The following is a 25,288-nucleotide window of genomic DNA, read 5'->3' as shown; positions in this document are numbered from 1 at the left end:
GACATCACAACACTCTGTGACATCACAGCACTCTGTGACATCATAGCACTCTGTGACATCATAACACTCTGTGACATCACAGCACTCTGTGACATCACAACACTCTGTGACATCACAACACTCTGTGACATCATAGCACTCTGTGACATCATAGCACTCTGTGACATCATAGCATTGTGACATCACAGCACTCTGTGACATCACAACACTCTGTGACATCATAGCACTCTGTGACATCATAACACTCTGTGACATCACAATACTCTGTGATATCACAACACTCTGAGGCATCACCATACTAAGGCATCACAATACTGTGATATCACAATACTCTGACATCATAGTACACTGCAACATCACAATACTCTGTGACATCATAGTATGCTGCAACATCGCAATACCCTGCGGGCATCATAATACTCTGTGACGTCACAGTACCCCTCGGTCATCACAGTACTCTACACCAGCCACCTCCAGACATTTTTCATGTTCTTAAACTAAAACCCCCTCACTCAACCAATACTCTTTCACTCCCCCCCATTCCTCTCAGCTCCTGGAAACTACCTTTCTATTTTTCCCTCTATGATTTTGAACTTTCTAGGTTCCATTTAAAGTATTAATTTTAAGCTATGGAAAGTTGGGGACCGGAGAGCTAGCCAAGTAGTTCAGAAAACTGGCTGTTCTTCCCAGGACCCAGAACCTATTTCACACACCAATTTCCTGCAGCCAACAGCTGCCTGTAATCACTGCTCTAGGTGTATCCAACACCTCTGGCCTCCAAGGGCACCCACACTCATGGGAACATCACAACTAAAAACACCCAACTAAAAACAGTAAAATTTTACTATGGGTAAATGATAACACCATACAGAGAAAGGTTTTCAATAAAACCCATTTGATTTTTTTTTTTTACCCTCATTTTTAAGATTGGGAACAAAGAACAATGGCAGCTAGCTGAGAATTTCATCTTGGGGTTTCCATAGGACTATAGCAAAGCTAATGATGCCCTGACACCTCCCCTAAAACCTTCTCCTCCACCGAGAATCTGTGCTGTTAGGGCTAATATGCTCCTACTTCTGCCACAAAAATACTGATTGTAAGTTTTTTTTTCTCTCTGGGTCATGTCTGTTAAACACGGGAGACTGGGCTAAAAGATCCCCAAGAAATGTCAAGCTCATAGTCACATTTTAATGACATTTCTACCTTCCACAAAAATATCATCATTCCTGGCCCAATTCTCACTCAGAAATGACCTGTTTTGCATAATAAAAGCATGAGTAAAGAAGTCTGTCTATTTTCCTGGGAAAAGAAGACAGGAGGAAAGAAAAGAAACAGAGTCCTTCTGAATGCGCCTGGCAGTTATTCTGTACTGTCCTCAAGAGCGGAGAAGAATTAGTGTAGATCTGGATATCTCCCATATCGCCAGCACCATGTACATGGATAGAGCCTTATGCCCGAATTCAAGGCTGCATGATGGATGAGAGGAGAACTGAGCTAAACCATTTGGGTTGTGAGACAGAGATTCACGGCCATTCTAAATTTATCTGTGATGTAATACAAGAATGTACATCAGTTTATATGTAAGGTCCAGTTCTGTTAACTGAAAACTAATGCAGCCAGATATAAGATACTATAGACCAAAGGGTTATGTATTAGGATGGGGCAAGCATCCTCCACGATCCTTAAACTTTCCAACTGGTATCCATTTACATGAGCAAACACTTCGGGGATGATAAGAGCAGCACTCTGGGAAGAACATGATGGCCCACATTCTTCTGGGGGAGACGCGTTCACACATGAATCACCCAAGGAACATGGCAGCTGCTTCAGGATGTTGGCTGCCTGCCCCAGAAGCTGACGCGGAGGGAGCAGTCTACAGGGACCCACCTTCAGCATGGAATGTCATCAGGAGAGTGGAGCTAAGTACCCCATCCCTCTGACTTTAGAGCCCAGTGACATCTCTGGCATATTTTCTTTCTCCCCCCAGACAGCTCAGACTTCGGTTGAAAAACACTGCTCCTATTGTCCAAAAGCCGGTCAATTTTTATTAGAAAAGACATTCCCAAAGCAGTGCCCTCCAGACGGTCTTATAAATATGACGGGAAAACAATGCATGAAATGATTTAATGATAATCTGTAATAATCCCAGTAAGAGTTTTATAATAAATCTTTTTCATAAAATGATGGAAAAGGGAGGATTTATGAGTCTGTTTCCATTAAACTCCTGTCAAGCATATGTCAAGAATTCCCAAGGTATACAATTTTTAAAAGTGGAAGAAAACTGCAAAATTAGCCAAAGAATGTCCCCAGCTCTGGTCTATATTTTAAATGTCTTCCAAAGGTCATGTGTTAAAAGTTTGGTCCCAGGCTGTGGCGCTACTTGGAGATGATGAAACCTATGTGTGGCCTAGTGGGTTGACTGTAGGTCATTGAGGGATGGCCTTGAGTGGGTATTAGGACCCTGGGCCCTACCCCTGTGTCAGCTTCCTGGCCATCATGAAGGGAGATGCTTGGCTCCACTTGCCCTCCCTTACCTATGATCTGCCTCAACACAGACCCAAAAGCAGCGGAACTGAATATATTGTTCCTATTGCGTAGTCAACTTGGCACAGCCTATCACCTGGGAAAAAGAGTCCCAGCGAGGGACTGTTGATATTGTGTTGGTCTGTGAACAGGTTCTGTGGACTGTCTTAATAAAGTCAACTGGTGTGAAAAGACCAAATCCACTTGTGGACAGCACCATTCCCTAGGCAGAGGATCCTGCACTGAAAGAGTGGAGAAGCTGAGTTGAACACAAGCAAGCGGCTGCGGATGTGTGTGGTCTTCCTCTCTGATCTTGGCTAGGAATCAGATGGGACCAGCTGCCTCGAGTTCCTGATGCTGTCACTTCCTCTAGTAACAGACCATAACCTGGAATCGGGAGCTAAATTAGAACCCTTCTCCCCTAAGCTGCTTTGGATTAGGATATTTTATCAAAGCAGCAGAAACGAAACAGAGATACTCAGTCTCTCTAAGGCCCAGCTTCCTGGGAGCAAGTAGAAATAGATCATTTACATAGGGGACTACTTACATTGTCCGCTATGTGGAAGCTACTCTAGAATCATTAAGAATTATTGCTATACTTTTTATTACGTTGTTATAATCAGTGTTGCTAACAGCACTGATTCTGTGGTAAAACCCAAGAGCCGTACATGCTGTTTGATGATATAAACACTTCTTAGAAGCCTCTGCTAAGGGATCGTGCCCATCCAACCTTCTCACATTCTGGGACAACAGTTATGTCTCCAAGAATGCCAAGAACAGAAACTTGATTATGAAAAATGAGACACCATTTGAAAAAAAAATCCATGAAGAATTACGTAAGAAAATAGACATACAATTTTGGCAGAGGAGAAGAGAAGCAGGGCATATCCAGATGTGTTCCTTTGTTTCCTATTTCTTCTCCATCCTATAATACTCAGCTGTCATCCCCATTGAGTTGTATAGAGTATGTCACTCATTTGCCTATCATGTACTATGGTAGTCTAGATGTAATTGACCCCCATAATCTTATAGGAAGAGGCAGTACTAGGAGGTGTGGCTATGTTGGAGTGGGTACGGCCTTGTTGGAGGAAGTGTTTTGTTATAGAATAGTATTTTAAGGTGTTTATTTTTGCTTATGTCATGGAACATTTGTTTAATGATGTAAAGATGTGTTGCTTTTGTTTATGTTGCATGTGTTTAACTCTGTGAAGCTGTGATTCTTTGCCTGTCTAAAACACCTGATGGTCTAATAAAGAGCTGAACGGTCAATAGCAAGGGAGAAAAAAGGATAGGGTGGCCTGGCAGGCAGAGAGAGGAGAGAGTAGGAGGAGAAATCTGGGGAAAAAAGACAAAGCAAGATAGAACAAGGGGCCAGTCACCCAGACACCCAGCCAGCTATGGAGTAAGAGAAAGGTAAAAGCCCAGAGGCAAAAAGGTAAACGGGTTAATTTAAGAAAAGTTGGCAAGAAACAAGTCAAGCTAAGTCCAAAAATAAGCCTTTGTCATGATTTACTTGGGAGCAGGGTAGCAGGCCCCCAATGGGCCAAAAAGTAAAGAGCAAAGAATAAAAAACCAATAACAACATTTTGGTGTTCCAACATGGGACTTGAGTAAAATAAAACCCAGCTACAGAAGTGTGTCACGGTGGGAGTGGGTTTTGACATGTCTTTGTAGATTTCCTGTTGCCTGCAAGATATAAGGCTCTCATCTACCTCTCCAATTCTGGCCTGCCAGCACACCACTGCTGCCACCATGCTCCCTAAATGGTGACAATGGACTGCACTTCTGAAATTGTAATCAAGTCACCCCAATTAAATGTTTTCTTTGTAAGAGTTGCCATGGTCATGGTGTCTCTTCACAGCAATAAAACTCCAAACTAGGACAGAAGTTGGTACCAGGCACTGGGGTATTGCTGTGATAAGCCTGACCATGTTTTTGTTTGAAGGAATTTGCTCTTTGACATTTTGGGTTATGAAAGCAGTAGAATGCTTTAAACACTGCTCAATGGGCCATGCTAGTAGGCACATGGAATACAGTGGTGCTATGCGTTATTTGAACTGTCAGGGGCTCACTCAAGAGGTTTCAAACAAGAAGAATTTTATTAGGTTGCCTAGAGATCATTCTTGTGATATTTTGGTGAAGAAAGTGGCTGTGTTGTGCCCTTATCCATAAAGTTCTGCCTGAGGCTAAAATGAAGAGTTTGGATTACTGCCTTAGGCTAACGTGAAGGGTTTTGGATTAATTTCATTGGCAGAAGAAATCTCAAAACAGCCCAGCATAGACTCTGTTGTATGGTTGTTAGTGGTAACTCTAATGAAGATTTATAATGAGAAGGAGCAAGCTGAGCAGGGTAAATTACAAAATGTAAAGTTTGAGGAGAAAGGACACTAGGAATTGGAATGGAGCTAAATCCTGTGTTCCAGGAGATAAATGGATTAAGAAATGGAATACAGGAGTGGTGACCTCAGGGCAAGGCTCCACCCAGCTGTTTCCATCTTGTGAAAATGAACTACAGAGAAGCTTGAGGAAGGTATGGTGAGGCACACCTTTAATCCTGGCACCGAGAAGGCAGAGGCTGGTGGATCTCTGAGTTTGAGGCCAGCCTGGTTGTCTTGGTTAGGGTTTTTATTGCCGTGAAGAGACACCATGACCACAGCTTCTCTTAGAAAGGAAACATTGGGGTGGCTCGCTTACAGTTGCAGAGGTTCAGTCCATTATCTTCATGGTGGGAGCATGGCAGTGTGCACCAGATGTGATGCTTGAGTTGCTGAGAGTCCTACATCTTACAAACAGGAAGTTTACTGAAACACTGTGTGGTATCCTGAGCATAGGAAACCTGAAAGCCTGCCCCCACAGTGACACACTTCCTCCAGCAAGGCCATACCTGCTCCAACAAAGCCACACCTCCTAATTGCGTCACTCCCTATGAGATTATGGGGGCCAAATACATTCAAACTACTACACTGGTCTATATAGTAAGTCTCAGGACAGTCAAGCTTGGGCACTGAAGGACAGAAAGCTGGTGAAGATGTAACTAAATTAGGGGGGGCATGTTCAAGCTCCAGTAAGCAGCAGAATTTGGCAACTTAGGTTGCATGGTTCTGGTTTTAGGCTTAAGGACAGAAAAATAAAGAGGTTATGGAATTTGTGTCTGTGCTTAAAAGAAGTCATTGAGGCCAGGCATGTGTCAGAAGTGTCCCTAAATGGAGGCCTAATTGGAGAGGCCATTGTGTGAAGCTGTGAAACTGAAGCCTGAATTGCCTTGGAGTATCCAAAATGTTAGAGATGCCAGAGTCCTCAGAAGAGCTGAAGACAGGGAATGGAACCAGCCCAAGAGAAAGAAGTGTGTTGGAGATCTTAAGAGCATTTTGACATCAGACATGGAGGTACAGAGTTTGGAGTTTTCCCAGCTGGGTTTCAGTCTTGTTTTTGCCCAATATTTTCTCACTATCCTCCCTTTCCTACATTTTGGAATGGCAATGTACATCCTATGCTATTAATATATATTGGAAATATTAATCTGCTTTTTTATTTTGATTTTTACAGGTGATTACAGTTAAGAGATTTCATGGATCTCATAAGAGACTTTGAACTTTGTACTTTAAAACATTATTGAGATTGTGGTAGACTATGGGGACTTTTGAAGTTGGACTAAATGAATTTTGCATTATGATAGTGTTATAAGCTTATGGGAGCATTATGATAGTGTTATAAGCTTATGGGAGCCAGGGACTAGAATGTGGCAGTCTAAACGTAATTGGCCCCATAATCTCCTAGGGAGTGAAACTATTAGGAGGTGTGGCTTTGTTGGGATGGCTATGGCCTTGTTGGAGAAAGTGTCACTGTGGGGGCAGGCTTTGAGGTTTCCTATGCTGAGGATATTGCCCAGCATCTCAGTTGACTTCCTGTTTCCTGCAAGATGTAGGGTTTGCAGCTGATTCTCCAGTACCATGACTGCCTGCAGGCCACCATGCTCCCCACCATGATGATAACTGGCTGAACCTCTGCAACTGTAAGTGAGCCACCCCAGTTAAATGTTTTCTTTCTAAGAGTTGCTATGGTCTTGGTGTCTCTTTACAGCAATAGAAACCAGACTAAGACACGTACCCACTCTGGTTTCCTTCTCTTGCTAGACTATTAGAGAGGAGCGCACATGTTAATTGATTACTCGGAGCTTACTACCACAGGAAAACAGGCCAGAGAGGATGTGTGGCCGACCCTGCCTCCAGGGGCGATTAGCTGGCACAGGAAGGAGCATGCAAGAAAACAGCAAAAGTGTGTGAGCTAGCATAAGGGGAAGAAGAGGGAAAACAAGTAGATGACAAATATGGTCTGTAGATTCTGTAAAGACAAGAGCTGAACTATTAAAATTGTCTAAGAGGTAGCTTACTACATTCACCAAAGGACAAGCTATTATTTGGAAGAAGGTTTAGTCTACATCCTTCTCCTGCTTAAAAAAAAAGAAAATCATACAAATTTCTTAGGATCAGACTCACATAAGATACAAAGTTGGAAATATGCTAAATCACAGAATCAACTACTGTATTAAGTCTAATGAGTCAGAATACAATAGAAATGGCCTACAGTGGGTACTGAGGCCCAATGTTCTGGCTCTGCATTTTATTAGCTGAGTTACATTGCTCTGACTTGCTTTCCTATCTATAAAATGGACACAGCAGCGTGCGCCCAGGGTTTTGATGGAGCTCAGCAGGAACCATTCAGGAAGGGTTCGCATGACATCTGGGATTCACTAACTCCCCCTCCGAGAGTGGGGACTTTGATGCTTTCGCCAACTGCTTCAGTTCTGTGTGGTCCTGACACATAGTGAGTCTATGTGACCACTGACTGAATGAGTGGATATGATTTGGGGGAGCAATGTTGATGTTAAAGTACAGGAAAAGGTCCTTTAGGAGAATCCTTCCCTCTGAGTCCAGAAGATAACTGAAGGTCACAGACAAGACACCCTTAAAGGTCAGTCTGAACTCTATCCTAGCATATTCCAGAGATCTGAGATGGTCAGGTGGAATTTAGGATCCATGAAAATGGACTCATTTGCAACAACAACAACAAAAAGAAAACAAAAGAGGTGAGAAGTAAATCAGCCTTCCTTGTGACAGCTGGAAGCAGAGCCAAGAGCCCCTGAGACATCTGGGGGCCTGAACCTCCTGCTCAGCCGAGGCAGCAAGGCTATGGGTAGTTTTTCTGAGCCCGTGAGCATCGTGCGCAGGACAACCAAGCAAAGTGACATTTAAGCACAGGCTCTTGGCAAGAGCTGCTCTGGAACAACATGGTCCGGAATGAAGGGTAATTAGGGAGTTTCTCACAGCCCTCCAGGAAATCGGGCCTGGCGCTGGAATGCCAAAGTTTGCAACCTTGTCTGAAGAAATCCTCCCACACCCCGCCTCCTCTTGATGATGTCTGTAATGGGTTGCAGAGCTCGCATGTGCACGAGCTTCACTGCCTCCTTTCGTGGGTCCCTATCCTCAGAGATTTGCTTCATGGCAGAACAACTTCCACAAGCCCCAGAGGGCTGAGGTACGGTTTCAAGTTCAGACTCCCAGGAATAGGCTAGAGAGGACACAAGGCTGACCCTACCTCTGGTAGCTTTTAGTTGGGCCTACCAAGGAGCAGGCAAGGATTGTTCGCTTGTTTTCCAGAATAAAGTCTTGGCTTTTATACTTCTCCTTTGCGGCATGTCTCACTGCTGGACTGACATGATTTTGAGTAAATCTATGAAGACGAAAGTAATCATTTAAAGTCTCTCCCACTGAACTGGAGTTAAATACCTGTATAATGTACTTTCCTCGTCTCTGTGATATCAGAACGAAGCCCTTAGGAGAGGAAGGATTTATCTAGGCGCACAGTCTGAGCCATCCTGGGAAGATGGGAAGAAAAGGCATGGCAGGTGGCTCCATGCAGACTGTGTGGCAGGGGCTTGTTACCTGGCGTCAATCAGGAAACAAAGACCTAGGCCGGAGCCAGGAAAATCTATAACAGCCCGAAGTCTACCAGTGATCCTCTTCCTTCAGTTTGACCCAGCCTTTTAAAGGTTCCACAACCTTCCAAAGACTGATGTCAGCTGGAGACTCAAGAGCCCACTCAAACCTGTAACACCATCCAAAGGTTAACTTACATCTGTCTTGTTCATTATTGCCTCCTTATCTTCGGCCTCCAGCACAGAGCTAACTGCAGTATTCGCTCAGTAAATCTCTGTTCATTAAACAAATCTAAGGAAACATTTTCATTTGATTTGAGACAATTTAATCTAATATTAATAGACTGGGTTCAAACTTCAGGTTCACTCTCTTGTGACTTCGGGCAACTTGCCTAGGTCTATTCTGCTCCTGACATTACCGTGACAAGTTATCCTAAATTTGGAGGCTCAAAACAATGAAAATATAAGTATCCTGGTTTTGGAGTTAGATGTTCAAAGCCTAGCAGGATGGAGCTTCCTCTGGGGTGTGAGGTAGAACCCATTCCTTGCTTCTTACAGTTTCTGGGGGCTGCATTAATAATGTTTGCTTCCACGTTCTGATTTAACACATCCACTTAAACATTCAAACTACTGAGCCACCAGGACAGGAAAGTGAGGCTGATTCCTGGTCCTGAGGCTCTTAGTGTGGAACTCCGAGTCTTCCCAAAGCCACTTGCGCAGTGAGCTTCCCGGCTGGCCCTGCTCCTACAAGGGGGAATCGGGGAGAGCTTTATTTGAGATGAAAATGCTCAACACAGACTCCTCTCCTGAGAGATGGAGGACTGTGAGGAGAAGAACATACAGGGATGAAGACATGTTCTAGCAAGAGACAAGGAACACAGGTGAACACCTATGTGAAAGGGGGAGTCAAGAGAGTCTTATAGGAAATAGTGATGTCTGACCTGGGCCCTTATCAACAGCAAAAGACTGGGCAGGGGGCGGGGGCAGATTCTCATCAGAGCAAACAGCCAAGTGTGACAATTGCCTGAAATAGGCTGGGGACAGTGGAAAGCTTGGCACTACAGTAGCATAGCCACGAGAGTAACAGAGGAGCTAAGGCAGGGGCTGTCCCCCTTCCCAGGCCCTTAGCCAGTGGCCTCTCCACCTAACAGCCTGATAGGCCTTTATTTGGGTTGACCAAGACCATAAGTTCATGGCTGTCTATGATCCCTATAAACACAACCCTGGTCCACAGCTTTCTAGATGGAGTTTAAAGCCAAACTCCAAAGCTACTACCAAAGTGGATCCCACAGAAGGATCCCTCACAACCCCAGAAGGAAGCAGGCTGGAACCCACCTATGGAACCTGCAGGAATGAGAAAGCTAGGGAAAGTCAGGGAAAATGGTACCCAAAAGAGTAGGGAATCAAATCCTCATGGCAGGGGGAAGATAAACATCTCTAAATATCTCTTTCAGTTGTAAGTGGTGAAGAGGCCTGCCTGCATACACACTACCAAGGTCTTGGGCTGTTCTGTCTGTTTGGGGCTAGGATTTTTTTTTAAGGAAGTTGGTCACCTCCTGGCCTCCTTCCTCTCAGCTGAATGCCCCTTAAGAGCTGCAGACAAGGAGCCACGGTGTGAGGGACTGAAGTGGCAGGGACAAGAAAGGGTGCTTAATGGCAAGCCTCTCCTATGAGCAGCTTTAAAGAATCAAGATGGACCACAAGCATCCCTAATCCTCCTCTTTTATGGCAGAATCCCATAGGCCTCCTTTTGGAAAGTCCGTTTGCAAATCTGAATGGGTTTGTCGAGCAGACTAACAAAAGTCTCAGAGAAAGCCTGATGTTGGAGGGAGCTGATGTTGGAGACCAGTAGCATGCTTGTTTAAAAAGGGTTGCCTTTCAACAACTGAGGTGGGCAGAGAAAGAAAGAGTACCAGCAGGCCTTGAGGAGAAGAAAGAGCAGCTTAAAGAGCTCCACCAACAGAGCTTGGCTTTCCAGATGTGCTGAAGGGAGCCAGTGGTCTGGGTGCAGAGCTAGCACAGGGCCCAGGGCAAGATGAAGTTCAGGATAAAATGGCAGTCTGGCTCATCGAGTCCTCCGTGCATGGACCAATTATTATCTCCAAGCAGAGATTCTCTGGTTTGTCCTATGGCTCCACTGCTGGCCTCTGTGTAAGCATGAGTAGATGTCGCTGAAGACTCAAACTGCTCAACTTGAGAATCTTCACTACCATGTGGCAATCCCAGGGATTTGATGGGAAAGCACTTCACTTAGATGCCAGTTTTGAAGATGGGACACAAAGTGGAGTAAGCTCTCAGAGAGCCAAGTTCCAGGAGGACTTTCAGCGTGCTAAGTGTCAAAGTACCTTGTCACCTTTAAGCCCTGCCACTGTTCCAAATTTATATAATTAGGAACACAATACAATGACTCTGCTGCCTCATTTTGTCCAGCCGATAATGGATTTTCAAGGTACAGGTCACCCAATACAATTGACGCAGACTACTTGTGTGTCAAGGATGAATCAAGCCGGAAGTGGAGGCAGCCACCCCTGAACTAGGGACTTGCCATGGCTCTTGATGGTGAAGCTCTGGGTTAAGGTGCCAAGTCCAGGTCTGTATATTGTGGTGTGCAAGTAGCCACCCTAGCTCTGCACAGACAGACGACAACACCACAGGTGTTCTTCTTGGCCAGGAAAACAATCTTAGGCAATAGATACAACCATAAAAGGAAGCCAGAACTCGGAGTAAAGTCCAGACAGAGCCTGTACTAGTCAGAGCCAATGTCTCTGTAATATCTAAAGTTCCAAGCTGAGAAAGAAAGCCAAATCTCCATTAAACAAGGCTCTCACGCCCATTTGTCACCACAGAGAACTATCTGTAGTTGGAGGCTGACCTTACAATTTCTTTGCAGCCATAGGTTCCCTTCCTTTCTGCTTCCTACGAGTGCAATTTCCAGTCAATTTCTCCAAAAGAAACATTTGGCTTGGGTAAAGAACCTGCGATTGAACCTGTGAAGGGAACGGGGCTCTCAACACATGCATCCCAGCATCCCTTGGTGGTCCTGAGGATGAGCCCCTGAGTCCACTTTAGCTGGTACTTCCTTCTGAAACATTCGTTTCAGAAACCCCCCACCCTCATCCCCTGCTGGCCCATCAGTAGCAGCTTTCATGGTAAGGCTGAGGAGGTCAGCTGGGAGGGATGGGTTAGAAGAAAAGTATCCTCGTGTGCCTAGTAGGGCTTTTCTTTCATTCCTTCTTCATGTGGATGCTCAGCTGGCAGACTGGGCAGAAAGGCCCGAAGACCATGGCTTGGATCCTGGCACCATCCTAAGAATCACACATACTTCCTCCACAGGACCTTCATCTTTTCTCCCCATCACTGGTCACCACTAAAGCATTGAGTACACTCTTAATTTCTACAACCCAGTGATCCCTCTCTTTGTGTGCCAGCCTGATGGTGGATTTCATTTTTATTCCCACCAGCTGGCCTATGTGGTTAGGAAATGGGCTCCACCTGCCATAGCTCCATCTCTGAAAGCAACCCAAAGGCTTTAACGATATATCTGGACATTGCTATTTGCAGTGAAGCTCCAAGTCCATGGAACAAGGAACAGGATCCCTTTCCTGACTGGTCTATGGATCCTAATTGCTCAAATACGACCCAGAAAAGAAATCAATAAAGATTTAAGCAATGAATAAGTAAGCGGATTACTTAAGCAGCTCTCTAATTCTAGAGGGGAATGAAAGACCAGTCCACATTAATCATATAACACAACATGACAGCAAGAATCACTAGGAAGCTCCCATGTTTTCTGCAAGGCTCTCCTGAACAAATGAAAGAATCTGAGCAGATTTCCCCTGCCCACTACCCAGCGGTTCAGCAGATACTGCTTTCTTCTCAAAAGGCAACTATTATCACAGACAATGCTCTGCGGAGACCGCACGCAGGGCAGGTGAGTTTCTCACCAGCAGCCTTGGACCTTTCCGGCCCATTCAGGTTTCTTGGTACTGAGAACAGGAGGCTGGTGATTTGCACGTGGCCTGGATGTGAGGACTCCATAGTTGTCACAAGGAGCTTGCACCGTAAGTTCACACACTGAAAGCATCTGCCACAGCAGCTGCCACAGAACAAGCACTAAGTAAACTGTCTGGTGTTCTTTGTCTCCTCTCCCCATTCAAACCATTCCATAAACATGTGTTAGAATTCTACTGCCTCCTAGGTCTTGTTTGGCCACCTGATATGAAGAGGAATAACAGTAATACCATTTTAAAAATATAGATTCAATCCAATTCTTAAAAAAAAAAGTATCTCTGTCTGTCTGTCTCCTGCTAGCATTCTGAAATGCCTAAGAACATGTACTATCTACTGTGCTCTCCTATGAAGAACTCTCCCCTCAGACAGGAAACACACTCTCAGTGAAGCTTGTAGTGACAGGAGAGCTGGTCACAAAAGGAAATGATGGAGGTGACTTTTGACCTGTTAAGGGTTTAAACAGGTTTGTGTGATTGAATTCCTGGTTCCTGGTTGGTAGCACTGTTTGGGGAGGTGGTGGAACTGTTAGGAGGCAGGATAAAGCTAGAAGTAGTGGGTCTCTTGTGGGTTATTGCCAAGTCCAAGTTCTAACCTGACTTCTCTGTCCCCAGGTCTACAAGCAGCCTCACAGTACCATAGCCACAGCCGTGAGCCTCCCAATCCCACTGCCACAGCTCTGAGCCACCGTGAACTCTGCCTTGACTTCCCTACCGTGATGGACTGTACCCTCACAAACTGTCAGCCTGGATAGGGTTGTCCCACTTCCTTTGAGATATTTTATCATAGTGATACGAAAAGAAAAGGATGCAAACTCCTTTTCCCTTTACAGTCTCAGAACTCAGAATGACACCCGAGCTAAAGGAGAAACCCAGCAGGTTGCTGGACATAAGTATTTGAACATCTGAAGTATCAAAATAACCTCTTGCGTAGTATGGTGGGTTCATATTTTTATCCACCTTCATTGAGGATTTAATAAGGACTAGAGTCTGTACCCTTATCACTATCAGCCCCACCACCCAAAACCAAGATAGATTTGTAGAAATCCACCTATAAAGCTCTCCCAGCCTTAAGGGAAGATGGGTGTTTACAGTACCTAGTTAGTTAAGAGACGAATATACAGAAAAAAAAATCCATTTCTGGATCCTAATTCTACAAATAGTTCCCAGAGAAAGAATCAATAAGAATTTAAACAATGTATCGCTGGATGGATGGATGGATGGATGGATGGATGGATGGATGGATGGATGGATAAATGAATGAATGAATGAGGCAATGGACATTTCAAGGAGAAAGAACGAGCTCCTTGCAGAAGGTGGGGGATGGGTATGAGCAAAGGAAGAGCAGAGGATGAGCCATATTGAGAAAGAGGAAACACTAGAAGAAGCAGAAATCCAGCTAGGGATAGCGGCAAGTCAAGGGGGACTAAAAAGAAAGAAGGCTGGAGGCAGACAGAGCCAGCACACCTGGGCTCTGCCCTGCCCAGGCCATAGGATCTCCTCAGACCAGCCAAAGCATATGGCAGGCCTTAATTAATGCAAAGCCGCAACTCCACGCCGGGAACATGCTCCCCACGTGCACATAGGAAGCTGCTGTCTGTACACACAGGCAATTACAAGCATTCTGAATGCCGGGTCCTGAACCCCACAAGCACATCAAATGCTGGTCCAGAAAGGTCACCCAGCCAACAGCTCTGATCAGACTTGGCTTAGGCTGAAGCAAATCCCCCAAACAAGGTGCCCTGGATGCAGAGACAGGAAGGTCAGAAACGGCCCCGCTTCACATCTTGAAGCATTTTAACCATGTGGAACGTTTTACAGGAAGAAGAGAAAAAGAAAAGGGAAAAAAAGTTCTTCAGAAATAATTCCAAATAATTAAAAGTTAAGTCATCACAATGTAAGCCAGGGGTTCATTGCAGCTGCCTCCTCCTCTCCCTGTTGATGTGGACAGAGATTCGTTACAAGGAAGAGCAGGCCGGGCTTATGGGTGAGCTTTATCTTTTCCCTCCTCCTCTGGCCCGTGGTTTCCCCTCCATGTACCTTTGTCGACATCACTTGAAATGTTCCAGGATGAGGTAGGCACTAGCTCAGCAGTGACTGACAGCTCTGTTTCTGGAACGAGAAAGAAGTGGGGAGGGCATTATTCCATAAGGTCATTTCCAGGCTGGTAGAAGTATTATATCCTAAGGGCTTTCCTTCCGAGACAAACTGCCATGGTATTATGTCTTAGTATAGATGAGGCAGCTCCAGCAGCCAGCTGTGGTCCCCATCACAGAGGCCCTCTGAGCCAGTCAAGCTGCAGGCCAGACCTTGACTTTAAAATTCTACCCTGAGGGTTAAAATGCAAAGAACTATGTTAACAGAAAACCATACCGACAGAGACAACCACATTTTCTCAAAAGAGTCTTGCCAGAAGACCAGCCTCGGACTGATGCATTCAGAAGTCCTATCAGGGGAGAAAAATAGACAATGGTACCTTGCCTGCTGCTTTCATGCACTGGGTGTACGACTCTGTGGGCAGAGAAATTCAGTTCTTGACACCGCCTCTTTAAGTCGAGGCAAATGAAAGCGAGGCATTTGAACGCACAGTGTCATCTGTGGTAACTACACTTAAACAGTAATTTTCAAAGCCACCATAATTTAAAGCAAGTATGTAAATCAACCCTCTAAAGGACACAATGTACTATGAAGATTTAAAAACCTTTCAATAATAGACGGTGCTACACATAGAATGGCTTTGTTGTTTCTGTGAAGTTCAAGGCAAGCATGGCATCATTTTACAAACATATTTTAAGTAGGGTTGTTGTAACTTCCCCTTGGGCTATGTACAAACGACACCCATATAGTATTGCAGAACATTAGTGTTGGGTAGGCTCTGAGGGGACCAAGGTCATCAGACACTGCACATATGATGTCACCCCACCTTCAGTCCCCTGCAAACATCATGAATCTATTATGATTCCTTTTGTCTATTAAGCCCAGCATCTGTGATACAGTCTTTGCAAGATAGAGTATTTTAAGTAGCCACTAAAACCAGGTCTGAATTGGAAAAAAGCTGAACTTCCAAAGTAAGTAGAATCCCTGACATTGGAGCACAGTGCCTGGCTTACCCACAAGCCTCCGGGTGGCCTGGGCTGCCTAGTACTGAGCTGTGAGACCCACCCCATCTCTGGATCTCACTTGTCCAGAAATAAGCACTTTCCGTATTTCCTTATCAACAGCTGGGCCTCCACCAACTGGCTAGAGATGGCACATGTCCTCGTCCTTCGCGCCAGAGACAATGTCTGTCTACGGAAACCTTGCCAAGATCACTTCTAACCTGTCCGCAGAAACACATGGGCACTAGGCAGACTTACTTCCACGTGCCACACACCCTGCCCATGGTCCTGGTCTGCTCCTTCACCCTGTAGATTTGTTAAGGGCAGCTGAAGTCAGATAAGCAGTAGTATATCTAACAGCACGTTACACGCTGAACTGTGAATCCCCTAAGAAAGATGACCCAAGTAGGAAACCGCTTATCATGAATCCACAGAGGGAGGATTCTTCTCCTGACTTCTGCCCAAGGATGGGCGCCTTTGCAAGTGCAAATACTAGAAAGTGTTAACAGACATGGAGTCTCCATTGCATCCTGACCCCCCATCGACTGTCACCCACTCTGGCTCCTTCCACCATGACAGTTCCTTGGGCTATAGGACAGGTCGCTATGGCCCATCTGATGAAAAACAACACTCCAACACCCAGACCAGGGAGCCTGGGAACAGAAGCATGCCAGCCAGCTAGGGTGGCAACACGGGCAAGAAGCAAAGGTTGGGTGAGGGGTGGGACTAAGACAGACCTTGACAGCATTTACGGGAAGTGTTTCCAAAGCCTTGTCTTACTGCTTCTCACCATGAAGCTGCCAGGAATCCAGGATCCCCTTTATGACATCAGCTCCGCAGGAAGAAAAGGCTGCACCGCTCTGTGTCTCCAGCCTGAGTTTGGATTGCTGATTGTATTTAATTTTGGACAAACGACAAAAGTACAGATTGCTGGTACTGTCCACAGGGAAAGTGTTCCCCAAGTGTCCCTGGACACTAATTACCAGTCGCTTCTTGGGCAATGGCAAGGATAATTTGGGCTTTCAAGCTCATTACCTAATTAGGCCGATTCTGAGGGATGTTTCTTAGCTCAAAAGCCACTCTTTCAGCTTCTCACAGAAAGTAATGACTCAAACAGATGAGATATTTTAAAATATGAATCCTAACTCCATGAGACATGGTGTTTGTAAGATTGGTTTTTATTATTTCTTTGTGTGTGTGTGTGTGTGTGTGTGTGTGTGTGTGTGTGTGTTTGTGCGGGGATGTGCATGCTTGAGCATGTATGTGTGCCACCTGTGTGAGGGTGTCCACAGAGTTCAGAAGAGGACATTGAATCCCCTGCAGCTCGAGTGACAGACAATTGTGCACGACCCAGAGAGGGTGCTGGGAACTGAACTCAGTTGTGTTGCAAGAGCTCTTAACCACTGGGTGGGTCCCCCAGTCCTGAAAAGTGAGATTTTTAAAAGGCAGTTTTAGTGTCATTTTAAAAAGAGAGGCTGAATATTTTACTTGAAATCAGCCATTCTTCCTCCTTATAGTAGATATTCAACACACACACATACACACACACACACAGAAATAAAGGAAAGCTGAACTTTAACCTAGAAAAGGTGAGCATCTCTCCAGCTGAGCTCCATCAGTTCCAGGGCTGCCGGCAGAGAGACACAGTCACCAGCCGTCGCTGTGATGTTACAATGAAGGACTCGGTTCTACTCCCCTCAGCCCCATCTGCAGAGGGATGAGCTGTTTCTGAGCACATTCTCTATCAGACTAGCCATCTCCTCTCGGGTTATAGTGTGACATCACAATGAGTCAAACGTGCTAATTATTAATCTAGAGTAAGAGACCATCCATGGATGCTGTGATCACAACTAACTTACATGACGTCTTTTGATTTCCATTTTCTCATCTGTACAACGAGAACAATAAAAGCTACCTCACTGGACTGTAAGAAGTATTTGCTCTAATAGATCACAAAGATTCTGTGGGCTGTGGCTTAGAGCAGGGAGCTGAGATCTCCTGTGCTTCTGTCTCAGAGGCTGAGTCCTCATCCTCTACATTGCTAACTGCTGTCTCCATGTCTTAAACAATGCATTCCCATGATTTCAAAAAGACTACATTTCATAAGCTTTGCCTATCAGAGCTGGTCTTTCCAGGTTAGGTTTCCCTGAGTTGGTCACCAGTCTCAAGGAATGTAAGCATTTGTATGTGATTTTATTCCATTTAAGCAAATCAAACGTCTTAGGAAACTTCAGTCCATAGTGTTTTCAACCTCTGGGAGAGAGCAAAGCTGAAAAGCTATTCCTGCTCAGGCCTCATCCTCAGAGCCGTTAACTTTGCAGCTGATGGCTGACTCTTTGGCACTGACTCCACAAAACCTAAGAGTCTGATATTTAAACCGAAATGATGCAAATGTCATTTGGAAGAAAGGAAAACTTAGTCTTGACTTTCCTTCAGTGATGGACGTGTCCACTACAAAAGGTTCATCTCAGCCATGGGCAGGTGCAGACATAACAATTGTGGGATATGGAAGGAGCTCTGAGAAGCACCCAGCCACACTGTATCATACATACCTGAGTTAGCGATCGTAAGGTCCCAGAGACACTCAATGCATGGAAACGGTAGCATCCCAGTGCCACAATGCCAAGAAGAGCAGAAATAAGTGCTGTCCTTCATCAGAGCCATTGAGTCCTACAGTGGTGTACTAAGTGTGTGTGCACGGGGGGGGGGGAGTGAATCTAGACATCTAAAACTATCTATGAGTCTGTGGGGTTTAGTAAAGCATCCATATGAGGACATAAGAGGGGACTGGGAGGTTGTACTGGACAAGAGAACAAAGTCATACATTCTTCTTTAGTAGAACCAACTCATCTTTTATGTATAAAATTTATGCAAGTGTTGTAAAAGGCAATAATGTTTTAGGATTTTTGTTTTTAATGATGTGGCAAGAAGCTGGAAATAATTCCACAGATGGTCCAAAGAAGGGAAGTAAGACCTGGCACTTTAGGGAAGGGAAGAAGTCTACAAGATCTCAAGAGGCTGTGCGAAGAGCAGAGATCTTGTGTGTTCCACATGCACCCTCTCCTAATAGCTACAGGTACATGATACCAAAACCAGCAACCCGACACTATTCCAGGATGTACATACAGTGCTGACATTTCCTCACGTGTGGAGATTCAGGCACCTACTCCATCATCACAATAAAGAACTAGTCAATCCCCTAAGACTCCTCCCTCTACCCTTTTGACAGCCACTCTCTCCCACCCTTGCCTATCCTCTGGCAAGCACTGATCACCTCTATCTCTATAGCTCTGCTGCTTCTAGAGTGCTGTAGAGGGGAATCTGTGCTGCATGAGTGTGGCCTTTTGAGTCCAACTTTTGTTTCACTTAGCATAATGCCCTTCAGGCCCATCAGATCTGTGGCCTGAGTCAATGGTCTGTTCTCTTTCACTGATGAGCAACGATCCATGGCATGAAGTTATATACATTGTCTACCTGTTCACCTCTGGCATTCAGGAGTTTTCCATTTCTATCTCAAGAAAAATAAGATGGTTTAAAACCCACTCATAGGCTTCTGTGCTGCATTAACTATTTCAATCAAAGGGAAAAGGGATCAAGAGTGAAAGAGTTGGATGCAGGAAGTGATAACAAGTTGATCAACTGGACATGTTACAGCATTTAAATATAGGATTTGACCCTAAAATTAAAAATTAGATGTAAGTCAGCTAGAGACAGAGGGCTATAAGACAACACAAAGGACGAATGTATACCACAATGGGGAAAAGGGATGCTAAAAATGCAAGGGCATCTGTGACTAGCACTCAGAAAGCATTCAATGGCTTTACTTATCTACAGCCACAGCAAGGCTTTCTAGTTTTTCCTTGTTATCAGTCTTGTGTGTGTGTGTGTATGTATGTGTCAATTTTCTTCAAGACAAAAATACAGCATCTAGCCTGTTATTGAGGAAGCAGGATCTCTCTGAGGACAGTGCAAAACTCCAAGGGAAATTTCAAAATAATTTGAGTAATGTTGATCTTACTCAAGGAGAGGCTCAAGGGAGTGAAGCGATGTTTGTCATCTCTCACCAGCCCTTAAGGCCACTAGGCGCTAAACAGTAGCAGATTAGTTTGTTTCTGGCTGCATGGTAAGTGGGCAAAGGCAGAGTGAATAGAGAAGCATACTGCAAAATGGTCCCAAGACTCTCTCTGGAGGCGCCAATTCCCTTCCTCCTGGTGGCTGCAGACACTTCGAGGTCTAAGGACATCAACACACTTCACTCTTAGATTTCTATCATCATGTGACTTTTCATTCCACTTTCTTCCCCTCCTGGCCATGTTTCCTTTCCCCCATCCTTCTGCGTCTTCATCCATGGTGTTATCCGTCTCTTTTTCCTGGCTTTCTTGGCCTACATATGGTCCAATTTCATACTCTATAGTCCATTTTATAGTAAAAAATCTATTTAGTAAGGCCATTGGCTATTCAAAAAAAAGGTAAGAGATTCAAGAAAGCAGCCTTTAACATTGCTGTTCTAGCACTGCCTGAGAATTTATTCTTGAGTTTTGCTAAATAAATGAAGCCTTGGTTGGGTCCTATACACAAGGGATGGAATTAAGTTGTACTGACTGTTCCCTAAAGCCACAGTACATATAGTAGCAGTGTGGAAGATGAATGACCAGAAAGAACAAAAGGACTTTTTTTTTCACCGAGAACTTAATGCCTCTGAGTTCACTTGTTCATTGATCCAATGCCTATCCATCCATCTAGTCATTCAACAAATATTTACTGAGCTCTGACCCAGACAAGCTCAGCGGTAGCGAACAAAACCAAGGCAGTGCTTGCTTCACAGAGCTCGGGATCTGGAAGAGACATAGGAAAATGAAGAATTTAAACAGAGTGAACAAACGCTGAGGGGGCTTGGAAGGGAAGGGCGAGCAGAAGAGCTAGTCCTGACTGAAAGTGCTGCTCCTAAGCCTCCTGTGGTTGGTGGCAAGTTCAGTCATTAGGATGGCACCCGCTCAATCTTCCAGATGTCCCCTTTGAAGGTTTTCTAGGAGTGAACAATTGCAAAGACCTAGTGAAGCCAGCGCCCCCCTTCAGAAACTCTTGTCGCCAGAGGAAGGGCAGTCTTGGGTGGCGTCTCTGTTCTGAGCACAGAGCTGCCTTTAACTGCACAGCTTGGGCGCTTGAGAGAACCTTCTGTTGGAAGCAGAGAGTCTGTCCCGGGTTATCTATCCTTGGTAGATTTTCAACCAGCATGGAGTCATTTGTGCTTTTATCTCCCTAGCAACGCTGGCACCTGCTGGGGTTGGACGGCTGACCTAACACATTAACACTTGTGCAGCAGGCTCTCAGCTTTCATTCCCTTTTACCTTTTAATTTATACTTGGTCACTAAGAGACAGAAAAATCATTGCTCATTCAGCATGATACCATGGAAAGTTTGATGATTTCCGCTCTAGTCTGCCTGTGTAGAGATCTGTGTCAAAACCCAATACAGAAAAGTGGGGTTTTTTTTTAAGGGGCTGGTGCTGGAGTCTTACCATGAGGACTTGAGTTGGTGGGCCAGCATTCTGTCACTGAGTCACAAGCACTACAACATTTTGTTGTTTTTGGAGATGGGGCACTGCAGGGGAGTAGAGGATGGCCTTGAAGTCACTATCTTTCTACCTCAGCCTCCCAAGACCTGAGATCACATTTGCTAAAATTACAAACACATGTGTATGTACGTGTGGTGTGCAAGGGTTCATATATGTGGGTTTGTATGTGAGTGGGTGCAAGGGGGGTTTGCAAATATGGAGGAGGGTATACACGTGGCTGTGGAAGTCAGTTTGACCTTGGGTGACCTCCTAAATAACTGTCCACTTTACTTACTGAAGCAGGGTAAACACAAGAGCCTAACAGGGCTGACTGACTCAGTCCACCTAGCTAGGCATCTTGTCCAGAGAATCTCTGGTTTCCTCCTGAGAGCTGGCGTTACAAGTGAGACACCATGCATATATATATTTAAACATGGGTTCTGTGGATCCAAACTCTAGCCCTCATACATTCATGGCAAATACTTCATCCACTGAGCCATTTCCCTGGCCCCAAATAGTATGTATCAAAACATAAAATTCCATCTCTCTGAACAAATGTCATCGTGACACCGGTAAAATCTTTCTCATGTTATAGCTTCAAACAGAATGATTCTATTTTGTGCAGCTTAAATCACAATGGGACAACCATGCAATTCAATAGGAAAAATAAAATAAACATGGCAATTTGGTGATGTTCATTTACTACTAAAAAGGCAAAACCAAAAGAATAGAAGAGCCTAACCTTTCTACTCTACACCTGTCGCTCCCTTTTACATCCTTCTGGCCATCAAGTGTTCCCTCCCTTCCCTTCTAGTTAGACTGTAAATGTCTTGGGAGCAAGGATCGGGACTCTGACCTCCTCTGTGCGCTCGCTGACTTCAGACAGCTCTGGGAATGTCAAGGTGAGGTGAGGGAAGCAGGAGGCAAAGAACTGGTTTCTATGTTGGACGTGTTCAAATCCTGGCTCTACCACAACCTGGCCACGACCCGGGGAAGAGTTGCTTCACACCCCCAGTGCCTGCCTTGTTAAATGGGCCTAATTGTCATGATCACAGACTGTTCTCAGGACGCTTTGGAGATGGGTCAGGTGAGTCAGCCTTTCGCAAAGTAGCTCTGATGGCTGCGGATAAAGACTTTCGCTAACCACAAACCTGGCCAAAGGGTGTGCATCTCAGCCACTCCAGAACCCAGGTGGGGAGTGTGGCAACCAGCAGAGATTCCTGGACTGGGCTTTTGCAACCCTTGAATCTCGCTGGGTGAGCCTGACATATTCCATAGCCCAGCACTGGTCATTGACAGACCGCTCAGGTGACAAGCTCAAATACTGATAGGTCTCCTAAGTGAGTGAAATAAGAAAAGGAGCAAAGAAATTGAGAACTTCGAAGTGGTTTCAAAATCAGAGAGAAAGGGAATTGCAGATTATTGGGGTAATTTCTTCAGTATTGAGACAGACTAACGGTTATTAACCAAGAAACAAACTGGCACTTCTAGAGAGCCTTTCAAAGCCAAATGCTTTTTTAATTTGAAGAACCCCCCCAATTGTTTGCCCACTACTTTTGACACATAGATTTTAGGGTGACCACATCAGCAGCAAAGCAGAACAGTCTGAACCATTTTCTATGTTACACAGGCTCTCAATTCGTTTGTGGAGCCCTTTGTGAGATGGGCAAGTTGAGCACACCCTAAAAGCAAGCTGTAATCCCACTTGAGGCACGGAAGGAGAGACACAAACCCCTTTGCAGCCTTGATTCCCAGCCGCCTTAAGCACTCCCGTGGAGAAGCCCACTTTGGATGCCAGTGAGACAGCCATTAAGATCTCAAGCACCTCCTAGTGAGACAAGCACCTTGTATTTAGGCCTTACTTTTTCTTTCAAGAAAAGCAGCTCACAAACAGGCATTATTAACTCCTGACTCCGTGTGGGAAGGCCCAAGGCCCAAGATTATCGCGGTCTGATTAGATTTGAAGAAACCCAGAGCTAGGCAGAAAAGCTTGCCTCAGGTCTCCTGACATGTTACCAGCTGTCAGCAGAACATACCCATGACCTCCTGCTCCCCAGCTCTGCCTCAGCATGGCTGCTTGCAGCCCTGGTGGTTCTCATGCCGCTTTAAAATTCAGGGGGTTTTGTTTGCTTGCTTGTCTGTTTTAACTGTTAAACTGTTTAAACTCTGTGCTCTCAATTCGATTCTCTGAACCTTCCAAAGTGTGAGGAATCAAAGGTGGTGGCAGAAGCAGGGGAGATTTCAGGGAGAGAAATACACTGCAAGTGTAATTTGTAGATTCTGGCTGCCCCTGAAAAATCACATTTAAGCTAATGGCATTGAGAGGTCCCGGGATTAGTACAAATCATTTTACTCTGAGAGGTAAATTCAAGAGGTGGCTATCACCCTACACAATGTAATTGGTTCTCCTCCAGCCACATCAGCCTGGGCATGCCGCATCAGGCTAGCTGCTAATTTTCAAATACTTAATTTGCCTCAGATTGTTTCAGTTTAAGTGTTTCGTTGCTCTGGACCGGGTTTCCTGAACTGTGCCTTTATTGAAAGCCTGGGGAGATCAATAATGAGAATTAAATACAGCGAAACATAAAGCAGAGCCCGAAGAGAGGCCAGAAGCCTTCCCAGGGTCTCCCGTGCAATCCCACGGTACTCTGTCTCCTGCTCCCTGAAGACACTTTTCACTTTGTAAGGTGAGCAGAACGTTTTTGAGTGTTCTGTTTTGTCACCAAGATGATGTGCTTCCGAGGCTGGGGATAAGTCACCACCAGCAAATGTGTCCCGAAAGCACAGGCCCTGTGCTTTCCACATGCCTCCCAGCCCCTGGGAGACATTTCAAACCAGCACAGGCCTTATTTCTCCAAGGTAGTGTGGTTGGCTCTAACACTCACCCTAGGCAAAGTTTATGCCCAAGTCTGGGTTTCTTCACGTCCAACCGCGATACAATTGTATTATTTTTACATTTGGGCTGGTGGCTCCAGAGGGATTTGAATTCGGCCTGGTGAGGAAGTCATGCTAGGGCAGGTTGTTTAATTAATGACTGCAGGAACATGAGAAGGACCTTTGTCAAGGGGCAACTGAGCCAGAACCTAGAGTAGCTATTACCTTCAAAGACCCGTCCACGGTGACCCATTTCTGCCAGCGAAACCCTCCTACTAAAGACTTCAGAACCTTCAGACCAGGACTACAAACTGGGGCATAGGTCAAATCATGACCTTGTACAAGACAAAGACATTTCTGATGAAAGCCTATTATCTTGGGCCTTGTGAAGTGGTAAATGAACATCTATTCTGGGTGCTGGTTTTCTTAAAAGGAAAAGAACTATCTCCATGCAAGACTCCTAAAGCATATTCCTCCCTGGACCCACACCTTTTTGAGCCATCTTCAATGAAGTGATGGAGTCTATTATAGCACCATCAAATCTAAACTACTTGCGACTGGTGTTAACTCCCAGAGTTGGCAGAGATCAGCCTCATTCAGTGAAAATCAGAGAATCATGGAACCACAAACTTATGAGCTGACTGGATGCTTGTTGTTTGAAGCCACTAACCTTGGGCTGGTTTGGTGTGTAAATTAGTTATGGGCAGCAAACACTTACAGATAAGGGGAACGAGGCTCAATAAGCTTTATAATCTAAAGCTATAAACTCTTTAAACAGCTGAACACATTGAAAAGGGCAAGATCAGAACCCGGTTTTTACAGTTCTAAAACTCGCATTCTCCAACTTCTCCCTTGAAGACAAATACAAAAGACCAGACTGGAGATGCTCGTGCATGCTCTGAGGTAAGCTTGGGGCTCTGAAGCAAAGCCCGAGGGAAGCAAGCGTCTCTGACAATGCTGTCAAGTGCTTTGGAGAACATCAGAGGACAGGAAGTCACCCCAGTCTGGGAAGACCATGTATTCGAAGTCCTATGGCCATATTTAAGGGAGGCAAAGACAGGTTCTCTTCCAATGATGTGAGGATAAAGGATCTTCTCTTATGTACGAACACAGAACTCAGTCACAGCAATGTCTAGTCAAACATGGCGGCGTGGTCATTTCCTTGTTCAACAGGTTTAATGTTATACCCTCATGAGATGAAAGATGACTCTCCGTGTAATCAGTGTTTGACTCTTCATTTCCTTTGGCCATGCATCTGCCAAGGGTGTATTTGGATCTAACAGAAAGCAAATCACTG

The 25,288-nt window shown here is 45.0% G+C and overlaps 1 protein-coding gene across 1 annotated transcript in view; it reads right to left on the bottom strand.

The window, feature by feature from the left end:
• Positions 1–25,288, bottom strand: part of Ror1 (receptor tyrosine kinase like orphan receptor 1) — a 348,858-nt gene that overhangs the window by 128,574 nt on the left and 194,996 nt on the right. The window contains exon 2 of the mRNA XM_075945170.1: positions 14,506–14,577. Within this exon, the coding sequence (XP_075801285.1) occupies positions 14,506–14,577 (72 nt within the window). The remainder of the gene's footprint in view (positions 1–14,505; positions 14,578–25,288) is intronic.

Source organism: Microtus pennsylvanicus, chromosome 13 (genome assembly GCF_037038515.1).
Source record: "Microtus pennsylvanicus isolate mMicPen1 chromosome 13, mMicPen1.hap1, whole genome shotgun sequence".
Taxonomy (NCBI): Eukaryota; Metazoa; Chordata; class Mammalia; order Rodentia; family Cricetidae; genus Microtus; species Microtus pennsylvanicus.
This window is presented reverse-complemented; position numbering and strand designations above follow the sequence as displayed.